The sequence below is a fragment of the Denticeps clupeoides genome, chromosome 4, assembly GCF_900700375.1.
Source record: "Denticeps clupeoides chromosome 4, fDenClu1.1, whole genome shotgun sequence".
Lineage (NCBI taxonomy): Eukaryota > Metazoa > Chordata > Actinopteri > Clupeiformes > Denticipitidae > Denticeps > Denticeps clupeoides.
This window is the reverse complement of record NC_041710.1, coordinates 28,815,216-28,829,670: the sequence shown is the minus strand read 5'-3', so window position 1 is coordinate 28,829,670 and position 14,455 is coordinate 28,815,216. Positions and strand designations below refer to the sequence as shown.

Here is a 14,455-nt window from a genome sequence, read left to right as displayed (position 1 = left end):
GGGTTGTCCTTGTCCTCTTTGGTCCAGATGACATGGCGTCCCAGATTTCCAAAAAGAACTTCGAATTGTGACTCGTCTGACCACAGAACAGTCTTCCATTTTGCCAAACTCCATTTTAAATGATCCCGGTCCAGTGAAAATGCCTGAGCTTGTGGATCTTGCTTAGAAATGGCTTCTTCTTTGCACTGTAGAGTTTCAGTTGGCAACGGCGGATGGCACGGTGGATTGTGTGCACTGACAATGGTTTCTGGAAGTATTCCTGAGCCCATTCTGTGATTTCCTTTACAGTAGCATTCCTGGTTGTGGTGCAGTGTCGTTTAAGGGCCCGGAGATCACAGGCATCCAGTATGGTTTTACGACCTTGACCCTTACGCACAGAGGTTGTTCCAGATTCTCGGATGATGTTATGTACAGTTGATGATGATTCTGATATTGCTCCACTATCTCTCTGCGCAACATTGTGGAAATTGGTCCTCTACCCATCTTGGCTTCTGAGAGACACTGCCACACCACTCTGAGAAGCTCTTTTTATACCCAGTCATGTTGCCAATTGACCTAATAAGTGTCTTCCAGCTCTTTGTTATGCTCAAATTTACTTTTTCCAGCCTCATATTGCTACTTGTCCCAACTTTTTGGGGATTTGTTGAAACCGTGAAATTTTGAATCAACATATTTTTCCTTTAAAATGATACATTTACTCGGATTAAACGTTTGATCTGTCATCTACGTTCTATTACAAATAAAATATTGACATTTGCCATCTCCACATCATTGCATTTAGGTTTTATTCACAATTTGTTCAGTGTCCCAACTTTTTTGGAATCCGGTTTGTACATTTAAATAAATTTTTTAACTCCGGTTTTCTTTCATCACAACATGACAGCAAAATGACAAACAAAATGTTAGAGGGAAAATTGTTAATCCAGATTTGGTCAACAATTTGGCAAAGTTATTATACTCGGGTGCAATAAATAAAAGACAAATGGCGCACAGGCACAGGTGATCTGATCTGATAGAATACTGACATATAGGATGCACACAAAACAACAAGTTCAGAAAATATTTCCACATTTCCACTTCACAAGCAAAGGTCAGAGGTCATCTGGTCATATCCGGACTCTCCTTATATTTCAACCTGTCAATCAAACTGTCCACCTCTGTCATATATTTCCTTTCTTTATTCAATTCTAATCAGGCATCTCTCTTGCTGGAACCGGGTCCTGAGGTGGGGATGGTTGTCAGGATTCTTAGTCTCTGTGTGTTGTCTGTGTGTTGTCTGTGTGTGTCTGAGTGTGTGTGTTTACGTGTGTGTCTAGGTGGAAATATATGTTATGGTGGAGTGCTGAGATACATTTTCAGAGCTGGGGTGAAGATGAGGATGGTGCCAATGATGGACACAGAAAGGAAGGCCCACAGGAAGATCCGATCTAAAACCTGAGCCACAAACTTCCAGTCCTGCACCACCTGAAAAACATGCAGGAATTCACTTTCAGCTGCAGAGAATCAATGAATCAATGAATCAAAGAATCTATTCTCACAACACATCCTGTAGTAAAAACAATCTGAAAACTAATTTTCATTCTGATCAATATTGAAGGAGGGCAAATGATCTCAACCCCACAATGGGCCAAAGGTTTCCATGAATTCCGAAGAACAAGGACATGCACATGACCCCTCTTCTTTTCCCACGAGTCTGAAATTGAGAAGGCTGTTTCATTCCAGTAACCAGTGGGAATTTTACAAAAAATATCTCTTGTCCTGTTATTGTGTCCCCCCAATATCGCCAAATTCAGCTGTCTATCCTCAGCTGTGATTATAATGACTGTAGCTGTATCATTAATAAATGACTGAAGTGAAGGGATTGTGAAACACACAACGAAATGTGTCCTCTGCATTTAACCATCACCCTGTGTGAGCAGTGGGCAGCCATGACAGGCGCCCGGGGAGCAGTGTGTGGGGACGGCGCTTTTCTCAGTGGCACCTTGACAGATCGAAATTCGAACCGGCAACCTTCTGATTACGGGGCCGCTTCCTTAACCGCAAGGCCAACACTGCCCCACCACTGACTGTGTAGTAGACACCCGCTAACACAGACACACACACACGCACCTCTCTGATGAAGTGCTCTTTGCGGATGTGGCAGGAGATGTATCGTACAGAGTAGGTGGCTTTCTCCAGCAAGGCCACCCAGGCTTCCCTCTCGTCCTCCCTGCCGGACGTTCCTCCTCGTCCTCCACCCGGCCGCTCCTTCGTCCCTCGCCGGGGCTCGGGGCTGAGGAGCTCCATGTCGGGGTAGCGTGAGCGGTCGGTGTGGCCGCGCATGCACAGCAGCCTGGGCAGCCGCTGCAGGAACAGCGTCTTCACCCAGGGGGCCATGGGGTGGTAGGTGGCAGAGGAGCGGTGGTGCACGTTGATGACGAAGACGGTGACGATGATGGAAAAGGTGACAAAGATCATGATGAAAAGCAGGTACTCGCCAATCAGAGGTATGACCTTGGAGGATGATGGGATGATCTCCTCAATAACCAGCAGGAAGACGGTGAGTGACACCAGCACCGAAGTGGAGAGTGACAGCTTCTCGCCTTCATCCGAGGGCAGGTAGAAGACCAGGACGGTGAGGAAGGACAGCCCCAGGCAGGGGATGATGAGGAACAGAGTGTAGAACAGAGGCAGGCGCTTCAGAATGAAGGAGTAGGTGACGAATGGGTAGGAGTACAGGCCATCCCTGCGGCTGCCCTTGGCGCCAGTGGCGTTCAGGATCTCCCACTCGCCGTTGTCAAAGAAGTCCTTTCTGTCCACATAGTGGTCCACTAGAACCAAGTCCACCATGCTGCCATCATATGTCCAGGAGCCAAACTTCATGGAGCAGTTCTGCCGGTCGAAGGGGAAGAACGTGACGTCCATGGTGCAGGATGACTTGTAGCTGGCTGGTGGCGTCCACATGATGGTGCCATTGAACTTCACTATGGCCTTGGTCATGAGGGACCCCTCAAAACGGCCATCCGCACTGGAAAAGAACAGAGGAACAGAGGGGAGAAGACAGAGAGACAAGGCCATACACAGTTACGAAGACACGACAGAAAGGGGGGATAATCAGTAGTCCTTCGCACTACTGTTACCACTGAAATATGTCAATTTAAAAAGTGAGGGGAAGGGGCGGGGCAAACAGGCAGGCGTTGGGCATGCAATATTTCATGTTCGATATAGCAGTATACTGGTTGATCCTGTTTGAATTTGAGTGACATGTTTTTGTAGTGCCCATATACCATGACAGTACATTACTTAGTTAACAATCTTCCCAGTATGGTGGAGATGTACACTGGCCGAACACAGTGCCATCAGTGATATCCTACTGTTAGGAGTGTGATACGTGGAAGAAGATCTGTCTAGCCAGTTAATGCCAGTGGGTCAAAGTGCATAATTATTCAGCACGAGTGGAACATGAAAAGTAGCATATCTGAGGTAAGACTTATAAATACTGCATGGACTGTAGGATAGCATTATCTAGATGTATGCAATCCCTGACAAAAGTCTTGTCGTTTATCTATTTTGTAGAAACACCTGCTATTAACTTGACTTTTAATTAATCATTTGGTATTAGAAATAGCTCATATGAAAAAAAAAAAACGTCTCCAGTCTCTTCAAATCTTTTTTTTATCCTCTGTACTTGACGCTGAGACACATTGAAGGTGTCTCCCACATCAGCAGTGGATCTGGTCTTCAGCCTCTTCATAATCAACACTTTAGTCTCAGGGTGAATCGTAGGCATGTTTGCAGAGGTCTAGTTGCAGTAGATGTGAAGGTCTAGTGTACTAGGTGTGTTTTTATACACACCTGAGACCCAATTGATCCATTATTAGTCACAGTTGAAGCTCATATGACAAGGCGACAACACTTATGTCTTTGCAGAAATTTTGCACTGAAAAATTATCACAAAAGCTGTTGGGAAAAAAATGAGCCATTTCTTGTAAAAAAAAATCTTGATTAGAAATATATTTCAGCCGTACTTGAGGTCAATTTGAAGACAAGTGACAAGACTTTTGTCAGGGACTGTAAAGTGAGACAGAAAGCAGGGAGACAGTACGACAGCTGGACAGATTTACAGACTGGCAGGGGACACAGGGGAAGGGAGCTGTGAAGGAAGCTCACTTCTCATACAGCACTATATCAGGAAGCCAGATGCTCTCGGACGGGACACGGATGGAGGTGATGCCACCATACTCATCAGGGTTCCAGCGCAGCTTATGATCCGTCCATTCCTGAATATGCACAATCACAAGCGTTTATTTCGAAAATCTTCGACAAGACCGTGTTTAAAAATCAGTAATCAGTCCAGTGGTACATAATGCATTACTTTTATGTGCATCTTGTGATTTGACAGAACCTAACGCTGCAGTGGATACGATTTGGGCTGCATAGTGAATATCTCCTCAATTGCAGTAGGGGGCAGTTTACCAATTAACTAAATATTAAGTAGTGCGATTTTTGCAGGTCGCTGGTCGACATTCTGTTGGTTATCGATTTAACAAAACTGTAAAATAAGTTTTTTATACTCTGCCGGTTCTTCTAGTTTTCCCACTCCAACCTCTCCACTATGGGCAAGAACAACATCTAAGGACAACAGGGACAACACTGTAGACGCTCTAGAGCAGTGGTTCCCAACCTATTTTCCTGAAGCCCCCTGCCTATGTCCAAGATAAGATACATTGCACACATTAAAATAAAGTGATTAATTACAAACTTGTATTTGTTTTTATTCTCCTTGATTTACACTGCATAGAGCCTATATTACAGCTGTAATTGGTAGTTAGACCCGACCTTTCCATACAGCCATGACCCCACGAGCTTTTGCAATGTTCAGCTTTTTAAAAGCTGAGCGCTAGACCTGATGGCAGTGGCCGAGAATTTTTCATTTAAACTGACGTTTAATAAAACAAATTTACAACATGTGAAACACCAATCACAGAAACTAATTTTCACGCAGCGAATCATACAGAATTATAAAATATTTTGGGTGTGTTATTGGGATTTTTTACAGTTAATGTTTATTAATATAATATAAACCTCATCACAGATACAATTCCCTGTGCGGACCGCAGGTTGGGAACTACTGGTCTACAGGACAGTAGGCAAACAGCTTGGTAAGAAGGCAATATTGGCACAATTATTTAAAAAAATGGAAGAATCTAAATCTCCCTCGGACTGGGGCTCCATGCAAGATCTCGCCTTGCAAAGTGTCAATGATAATCAGTATGGTGAGGGATCAGCTCAGGGCTACACGGGAGGACCTGGCCAATGACCTGAAGAGAGCTGGGACCACACTATGCCACCATGCAGCACGCACAAGGTCCCCCTGGTCAGGCCCATCCAAAGTTTGCCAAAGAACATCTAAAGACTAAAACAGATCTTTCTGGTATGAACTCCACTTGCTGTGTTAGGAGGGAGAAGCATGCAATCCCAAGAACACCATTCCAAACGTGAAGCTTGGGGGTGGAAACATTGTGCTTTTGGTCTGCTGTTCTAGCAAGGGGACATAAAGACTGATCCGAATTGAGGAGAGGACGAGGTTATTGGCGAGATTTTGGCAAACAACCTCCTTCCCTCAGAAAGAGCATTGAAGATGGGTGTGGCTGAGTATTCCAGCATGACAGCTTCATCAAACCGAAGTCTCCATAGAGGCTCACAATTTATGGCTGGTTATCAAAATGAGAAAACAACAGCCCAAGCAACCAAGGAGTAGCTCCCTAAAAAGCCTTTCAAGGTCCTGGAGTAGCCTGGCAAGTCTCCAAACCTGAGTCCCCAAGACCTTGGGATTCTGTCTCTCAAAGTTGAGGTGTACTTACAATGATCTCTTCTTTCATCGAGTGGTTGGGATATCACACAACATGTTCATTTATCACTACACTTGACCTCAAAATTCTATGTATTTCTTATTTCCACATCAGTATATGTTTTTCTTCATCTAACCACAGCCTCCATAGAGGATCACAATTTATTGCTGTTTTACAAAGTGAGAAAAACTGCATTACAATTTTATTACAATTACAATTGTAGCATTGTCATTTTTGCCATAGGATTATTTAAATCTTTGCAGGCTAGTCCAAATTTAAAGCGTGTTATACTTCCACTTACTTGCCACAGCCAAACATTGGTGGTCATCAACTGGTTCTTTTCATCCTGGAGAAAGAGAGGAAGATGGTGCATGGTGTAACTGAAATGTAATGTGAACTTGTCTAAACCCGATTAGAATAAGGGGGACAGGGGTGATTTATATGCTGATGTCATGCAGATCTTCGACAGCGGAGCACAGACATCAGTTAAACTGAAAGGGAGGGGAAATCCATCGCATCGACCCCTGGCTCTGGGAAACGCAGTGGAGCGGGTTGATGATAAGCTGCTTTCCGCTAAATCACCGGACAAGAGCTCCGGGGCGGTTCTACTCCGCCACCGCCAGGCGGCGCTGTAACTCAAAAATTAGCGCAGTTAACAAATAACCAAGAAAACGGCATTTTTAAAAAAGAAGAGACCGTCGAGAGCATTTTTCATCCTTCCATCTCCTGCAGTCTGAATTTTAGAACATTTATTTTTTATGATTTGAATGATGTGTATTAGTTCACATTTCACTAGAAAGATCCAGAGTCTGGGTGCTAAAACCACAGAATTAATTTAGAAGCAGTGACTGTTATTAAGGGATTATCCTACAATACAATGCAAACAGTAATATATTACAAATCAATATATGTTTCAAATTTCTGGGTTAATCCCTTTAATTGCACACTGGCACTCTGTATGTAAGTGTGTGTGTGTGTGTGTGTGTGTGTGTGTGCAGACACATATTTTTCCTTTCACAGTGATGCAGGACTCCTGTAATGCAATTGGTAAATGTTTAATCTCCTGAATATTAAATATTGATTCGATTCGCATATCTGAGCGCACACTGAAAGGTCATCCCATCTGCAGGCCAGCAGAGACTGGCTGTGTGACACACACTACTCTCTTGTGCCTGCATGTGTACCTGTGTGTGTTACCAGTGGGGTGGAAAGACTAAGAGTGGCTTTAATTGACACACTCACTCCAGTCAATACAAAATCCCATTTGGGGCATGCAGTGCAGCATGTACACACACACACACACTAGATAAGAAATTGGGCTTAGTTCTGTTCAGAACAGGTCGTGTTTATATTGGACAGCTCATGAGTAAGTCATAATCTAAACAGTTGCCACATTATTAAGTTATTAAGTGTGTGTGTATATATATATATATAATATGACATTTTGTTGAGAAATAAATGTGAGATAAATTTAATTTGAGATCAACTTGGCAGATGCACCTAGTGCAGCCCCATTCTCAACAGTGTTCTCGGTGGGAAGAAGATGAATATCTGTGATCTCAGCAGCTGCTTAGGGCCTTAGGTTAGATTTTTTTCCGATGTTCTATGTGTAAATATGATTTACTCTGCACTGAATGCCTGCCATATACATTCACAACCATGTCTGTGCAATGTCCATCCTGATGAAAAGTGTAGATTCACAATTGTTTTTCCATTACTTTCATTTATTATTAATTTCGCAATAGACATGCCATAATTTGTGGATCATGCTTTTGTTGTGATGCTCAACATGGACAATGGCCATCATTCTAGCCATGCAATTCCTGGTGTGAATTAGCTTGTTCAATCAATGTGTGGTGATGCCATAAAATGAAATAATCGGCTGTTCACCTGCTTACTTATCTGGGACCAGCAGAGAAGGTCAAATGGAGGTCAAGAGCAAATAGTGCTCATCAGACTCGCTGATCAATAGAACAGAATCAATGCAGCCAGAGCCGAAGAGAGAGTAGCAGCACTCAACTAGCCAGTGCGAATTTGAGAGAGTGAGATATCATGGAGTGTATTTCTATGTAAGATGCATGTAGTTGACACCAGGGGCAGTGGTGAACTAGCCGGTGAGGAAGCGGACCCATGAACAGAGGGTGGCTGGTAAAAATCCTGAGCTGCCAGGGTGCCGCTGAGGTTCCGCTGAGCAAAGCACACTGCCCCCTGGGCGCCTGTCATGGCTGCTCACTGCTCACCGAGGGTGAGCAGAGGACACATTTCATTGTGTCACCGTGTGCTGTGCTGCAGTGACAATCACTGTCATGTGTGTATTGATTTTGAGTGTTGTGTGGTCTTACCACGTCCACCAGCTGCGAGATCTTGAGGCCGAAACGGACAGTGATGGTATCGTTGGCATGAAGGACAGGCCGCACCCATTTCTGATAACCTCTAAAGAGATTCCTGAGCAGGGTGTCTTCCAGCTCTGCCAGAGACACAAAATCTTCAGGGGCTAAAGAGAGAGAGAGAGAGAGAGAGACCTGAAATGTAAAAGTATTCAGTTTTCTGAATTCACACATTTTTATGAATCGATTTTTAAAAGTGACACCAAAAGGATATATTTCAATTTCATTTGATAGCATATCTATGCTGCCTAAAGGTGACGTGACAGCTCCAAGACTGTAAGTTTGAAACCCGCCTCGGACATGTGTGTGGACTTTACATGCTCTCTCCGCATTGGCGTGGGACTTCTCCAGGTTCCAGGTTCTCCTGTTTCTCCGGCAAAATATTCTACTATATACTTTAATATCCAGTTCTTTTAACTGTGTAGATATGTTTATATTGCATTAATTACTGATCATTAACCACTTAACAGGGGTAAAAGTATGACCAGCTGTGTCACTGTCCGGTTTGGGAACTGAGTGAGGACCGCTGAGAAGATCAAGCTGAGAGTCTCTCTTCCCTCCGTAATGAACACTGCATCAGGAAAGCCACCGGCGTTGTGAAGGGCTCTACACGCCCCTCACATGCGCTCTTCACCCTCCTACCATCCGGGAAAAGGTACCAAAGCATTCGGGCCCTCACTGCCGGACTCCGCAACAGCTTCATCCCACAGGCCATCAGACACCGAAACACACACACTCTGATATTCAGTTCATAGTTCGATCACACTTTGATTATTTGCACATTGCCACAACAGCATTTGCACATTTGTTACTCTGCACAGTTACTTATTTCATTGGTTTTTAGTGCTGTCTGTCTTCTTTGTTGTTACTGCCTGTTTTTGTAACTTTATGTCACACACGTGCACTTCATGTCAGTATGTAACGTTGTTTAAATTAACTTGAACAGTTAGCACATATTAAAGCTAATACAAATTGCATAGCTTGTCTATTGCTAAGTTACAGTTGCGTATTTGAAGGTCGAATTGTCAGTATTACCCATAAGCGCTGCTGATTTGCTAATTGCCGTTGCATTTTGTGTGCTGCTGATAAGCTGTTGGTTTTCTTGTATTTTTCTCCTCAGATCTCCCAGACTACAGTCAATGCGTTTATAAAGTCTCATTTATAATAGGACACTCACTGTTATTTTTATACATTCAACATTTTGCACACCTTGTCATAACTGTGTAGCACTTTTTAACATCATCACACACAAAACCAAACATACTTACACACACACATGTATGGGATGAGAGGTGAGCAACGTGCTCAGACATGACAAATCACGGCCCAGAATGCAGATGAGCTGGAACACCCCCCAGTGCAATCTGTACACACATCACACAACCGCCACAAACACAAAAGGAGCATGCAAATCGGCATCGCACACTCCCAGGAGAGAGCAACCCACCGAGTCACAGAGAGGCAGATGGAGAGACGCTCTCATCTCCCAAACGCTCGCTGTGACATGATCACCTCAGACAAGAGACAAACTCAGAGCTTCTCTTACACTCATCTTACACTGAGGACCTCGTGCACAACAGCTAACATTACACACACACACACACACACACATAGACCCAGAGAAAAGCTAATTTCATTAATACACAACATGGATTACCAAGCACCACAATGTCCATCTAAAAAGCATAAACACTGAGACAAAAATACACAACCAAGTCTCATACAGAATCGTAAATACACACAACTTGCAGGACATTTTCCACTCCTCACACAGAAAAATAAACGCGCAACCCACAATACGCCCAGCGTGAGAATACCACCCTCAGTGCAACCAACCCATTTCATGCAGAAACTGCACGTTTGTTTCACCTTTACCTCACTCATGTGAACTCAGTGTTTTAAAAGTGAGATGACGTGATTGTTTTCTATGATGCAGGACTAAACATTCCCCAGGAACGTCCCGTTAGGCGAGTGTTAGCGAAGAGTCGGGCCCTGAGACAGAGACAGACAACAAGAGAGACGCAGGAAAAGAGAGCTCTGCATTGGCAGAGAAGAATAATCAGCTTAGAGAGTCTCCAAGGACCTGCCCAGTGCAAACACACACACACACACACATTTTTCTATCAGTCACTCACACGTAACACAGTCTGAATTTCATGCCTGTAATTCTGTCCCTCACCTCTTTAATTACAAGGTCGTCTCTTTCCATTGAAGAAACACAAGTAGCGCCGGTGTTTGTTCTCAAAAAAAAAAGGAGCATCCCTTTCATACTCATATTTGTCACTTACTGATATTAGAATTCCATTTGCTTTAAACGCATACGTTTAAATAGATTGCAGACATGCTTACTGATTACAATCTCGCTGGTCAGTAGAAATGGCTAAACCAGCATTGAAAAATAAAGCACGGTAAAGCAACACCTTTTGCTGCTTTTATCTAAAAGGTTCTGGGTTCTTATTGGTTTCTGTTTAATTTAGTATATTGCCTTATATATTTATATATATATATATATATATATATATACACACACACACACACACACACACACACACACACACAGGTACCATCAAGTAAATCTACATAAACACACATATATTTACTTGACGTTACTTTGGTTTGTTTGTATGTAGTCCAGTTAACAACCCGACATGATGACGTCTTTGCACGTGTGATCGCAAACACTTCCTCTTCACCCCAGGAGACCAGCCCCCATATGACACCCATATGATCCTACACGTCACAATAGCATAAATTTTTGTCTTTTCCTTTTATTTAATACGCTTTCTTGTGGTGGGACAAAATAATGCTGGCCAGGTCCTTGGTGGCACGCGACAGGTTCAGCTCCGTGCAAGGCAGGGTGCACACACTGATAGGAGGATGTGTGTGTGTGTGTGTGTGTGTGTGTGTGTGTGTGTCTTTTTGTGGTAGCGAAATTCAGCCATATCGAAATATAATTTGCTGGTCATCCTATGGTGCAAAAAAAAAAAAAAAAACAGCAACTAAAGAAATATTGTTTAGAATGCAATTAACCATGCACTATGCAAAGTAAAAAAGTAAATACGTTAACTGCTATACTGTACAACGTGCATTCAGTATTTGTAATTAACTCTTCATGTACTTGCCATTTTCGGGACAATTCATTAGCAGTGTGTGTAGCCACTGGAAATACTCAGTCCACCTCAGCCCACCCCTGAAGCATGAGGATGAGTGAGTGAGTGCACTTCCACCAGCATGAAAGAAAGCTCACTGTCCCTGTCCGCTGTACAGCGGATTACTGCCTGTTGTCATTTTTAAAGGTCACTGCACTAGCCATAAAACAACAAGCCCTTCGGTCCTATTACACAAAACACCCCACATCCGTTTCCTCGTCACAGAGCACATATCAGCCGGGGGACCTCGTCCGCCACCGGACAGATTAAGGAGACTTGTCCCACAGTCTGGCGCAGATACTAACACTAGTATCACTATTACTGTGTTTTCTAAGGAACATCTGGTTTCATTAGACACTTGCTGCGTCGGCGCCACGGGCAGCTCATTAGACTGGCAACATGGAGGCATGGACCAGTGGATTTCAGAGATGTTCCTCCAGGACCTCCTGCCAGAATGAGTTCATTTCAACCCAAGCAGTTTTCTACTTGTTACAATCATCATTATTGGACTGAAAACCTTATGGCAGAGGGGTCCATTATTCAACTGTACATGTGTAATGAGCAAGCCTTGGACTTGAAAGACCTTAACGGTGGTGGAATCACGGGAAAAACCATCACACTCACACACCATGTGCACAGTGGGTCAGAGTGTAACAGCGTGTTGATTCAGTGGAAGTGCAGAGTGGCTAAAATACTGCACTAAATTACGGAATACTGCACACGCTCCATACATGGCCTGAGAAAAAAGATGGAGTCCTCACAGGACCTGAACAGCAGCACGGTCAGATGCCGGAGGTCAGCTGATCAGACAGAAACCAATTAGCATGAGACTTTACTGCACTTTTCTTCTAAAGGTAAATGGCTTTACAACCTAAAACTGGTCAGGTGACACTGTGGCAGAATAAATGGATGGCAGCGGCACCATCTAAAGCACCCAAGTCACCAGTGCCTTAAATCAGATGTAGGTACAGTACAGGCCAAACGTTTGGACACCTTCTCATTCAATGTGTTTTTTTTTTATTTCCATGACCATGGTAGATTCTCACTGAAGGCATCAAAACTATGAATGAGCACATGTGGAGTTACGTACTTAACAAAAAAAGGTGAAATAAGTGAAAACATGTTTTATATTCTAGTTTCTTTGCTCTGATTACTGCTTTGCACACTCTTGCCATTCTCTCGATGAGCTTCAAGAGGTCGTCACCTGAAATGGTTCTCCAACAGTCTTGAAGGAGTTCCCAGAGGTGTTTAGCACTTGTTGGCCCCTTTGCCTTCACTCTGCGGTCCAGCTCACCCCAAACCATCTGGATTGGGTTCAGGTCCGGTGACTGTGGAGGTCAGGTCTCCACTTTTTGTTAAGTACATAACTCCACATGTGTTCATTCATAGTTTTGATGCCTTCAGTGAGAATCTACCAACGTAAATGGTCATGAAAATAAATAAAACACATTGAATGAGAAGGTGTGTCCAAACTTTTGGCCTGTACTGTACATCTTGGTCACACCTGCCAAACACCTCCGTCCATCTCAGCGTGAACCCGCAGGTTCAAATTTCCCCAAAACCAAATATCCTGAAATCTCCATTACGTAAAAACCACAGCCCCCTGACGGAATAAATCGATATCTCTCGCTACTCAATACACACAATACCCACACACTAGTTACTTTGGGAGTAAAGTCAGGGCTTCTGGAAGATGCCTGGGTGAGTTGATGAGTTTGTGTGTGTTGTTTTATTAGAAATTAAATCTTGCAGTTTTATCTTGCTGTCTCTCTCTCACACACACACACACACACACACACAGGAGGATTGATGTTCCCATGTTCCAGGTTAACGTTCCCACCTGAACCGTCTCCACATTACGGTCTTACGGTCATGATGTCAGAACCGTGCCGGTGGAGAGGAGACCTCCGCGTTCCCGCCGCGTCCAGGCGGTGGCGCTGCACGTCGCTCCTGTTTCCGTGCTCCTAACGAGGCGCGAGACTTGTACAAAGTCGGTGACGCCGAATTTACAGACGTTCGCGGCAGGAAGGTCTTACCTTCGATGGTGGCTGAAGCCGCCGCGACGACGCAGCAGAGCGCGGCCAGCGACAACATGACGAGCCGCCGGTCAGTCGGTCGGATGGAGCATCGCGCTGCCTGCTGTGCTGATATGCGCTCACACACACACACACACACGCACACACACACACACACACACACACACACACACACACACCAATAAACGCGCACACCGGCGCGCGAGATACGGGAGCGCGCGCTGGGCCGGATATAAAAGCGGCGCGCTAATGTAACTCTGAATAAATGATGAACCGGAGCGAGCGCGTGTCCGCCGTGTCCGTTCTGCTCCGTCCGGCCAAAAAAAAAAAAGTATTCCGACCCTCTCACACACCGCGTCACCGGCGCTCAGCAGAATCTCTGCGCGCGTCTTCCGCAACGCGCGCGCGCGCGTGTGTGTGTGTATGCGTTTGTGTGCATGCGTGTCTGTATTCGTGTGTGTCTGTATGATGTAGTGTGTGTGTGTGGGTATGTGTATCTGTTTGCTATATGCTGTGTATGTGTGTCTGTATGCTGTGTGTGCGTCTGTGTATGTGTGTCTGTATGCTGTGTGTGTGTGTATGTGTGTCTGTATGCTGTGTGTGTGTGTGTATGTGTGTCTATATGCTGTGTGTGTGCATGTGTGTCTGTATGGCATGTGTGTATGTGTGTCTGTATGCTGTGTGTGTATGTGTGTCTGTATGCTGTGTGTGTGTGTATGTGTGTCTGTATGCTGTGTGTGTGTATGTATGTGTGTCTGTATGCTGTGTGTGTGTGTGTATGTGTGTCTATATGCTGTGTGTGTGCATGTGTGTCTGTATGCTGTGTGTGTGTGTGTATGTGTGTCTGTATGCTGTGTGTGTGTGTGTATGTGTGTCTGTATGCTGTGTGTGTGTGTGTATGTGTGTCTATATGCTGTGTGTGTGCATGTGTGTCTGTATGGCATGTGTGTATGTGTGTCTGTATGCTGTGTGTGTCTGTATGTGTGTGTGTATGTGTGTCTGTATGCTGTGTGTGTGTGTGTATGTGTGTCTGTATGCTGTGTGTGTCTGTA

The 14,455-nt window shown here is 44.4% G+C and overlaps 1 protein-coding gene across 2 annotated transcripts; it reads right to left on the bottom strand.

Annotated features, from left to right (window-relative positions):
• Positions 1-768: 768 nt before the first annotated feature.
• On the bottom strand, positions 769-13,706 carry chrnb3a (cholinergic receptor nicotinic beta 3 subunit a). Of its 2 annotated transcripts, none has more exons than XM_028977498.1 (6): positions 13,404-13,706; positions 8,174-8,325; positions 6,133-6,177; positions 4,150-4,259; positions 2,110-3,007; positions 769-1,464 (listed from the first exon to the last, which is right to left on the bottom strand). In XM_028977498.1, the coding sequence occupies exons 1-6, from the start codon at positions 13,459-13,461 to the stop codon at positions 1,330-1,332; spliced, it is 1,398 nt and encodes a 465-aa protein (XP_028833331.1). In that variant the 5' UTR covers positions 13,462-13,706; the 3' UTR covers positions 769-1,329. The 2 variants fall into 2 exon arrangements, with proteins under 2 accessions (XP_028833331.1, XP_028833332.1); XM_028977499.1 differs by having other exon boundaries at positions 4,159-4,259.
• Between the last annotated feature and the right edge of the window lie 749 nt (positions 13,707-14,455).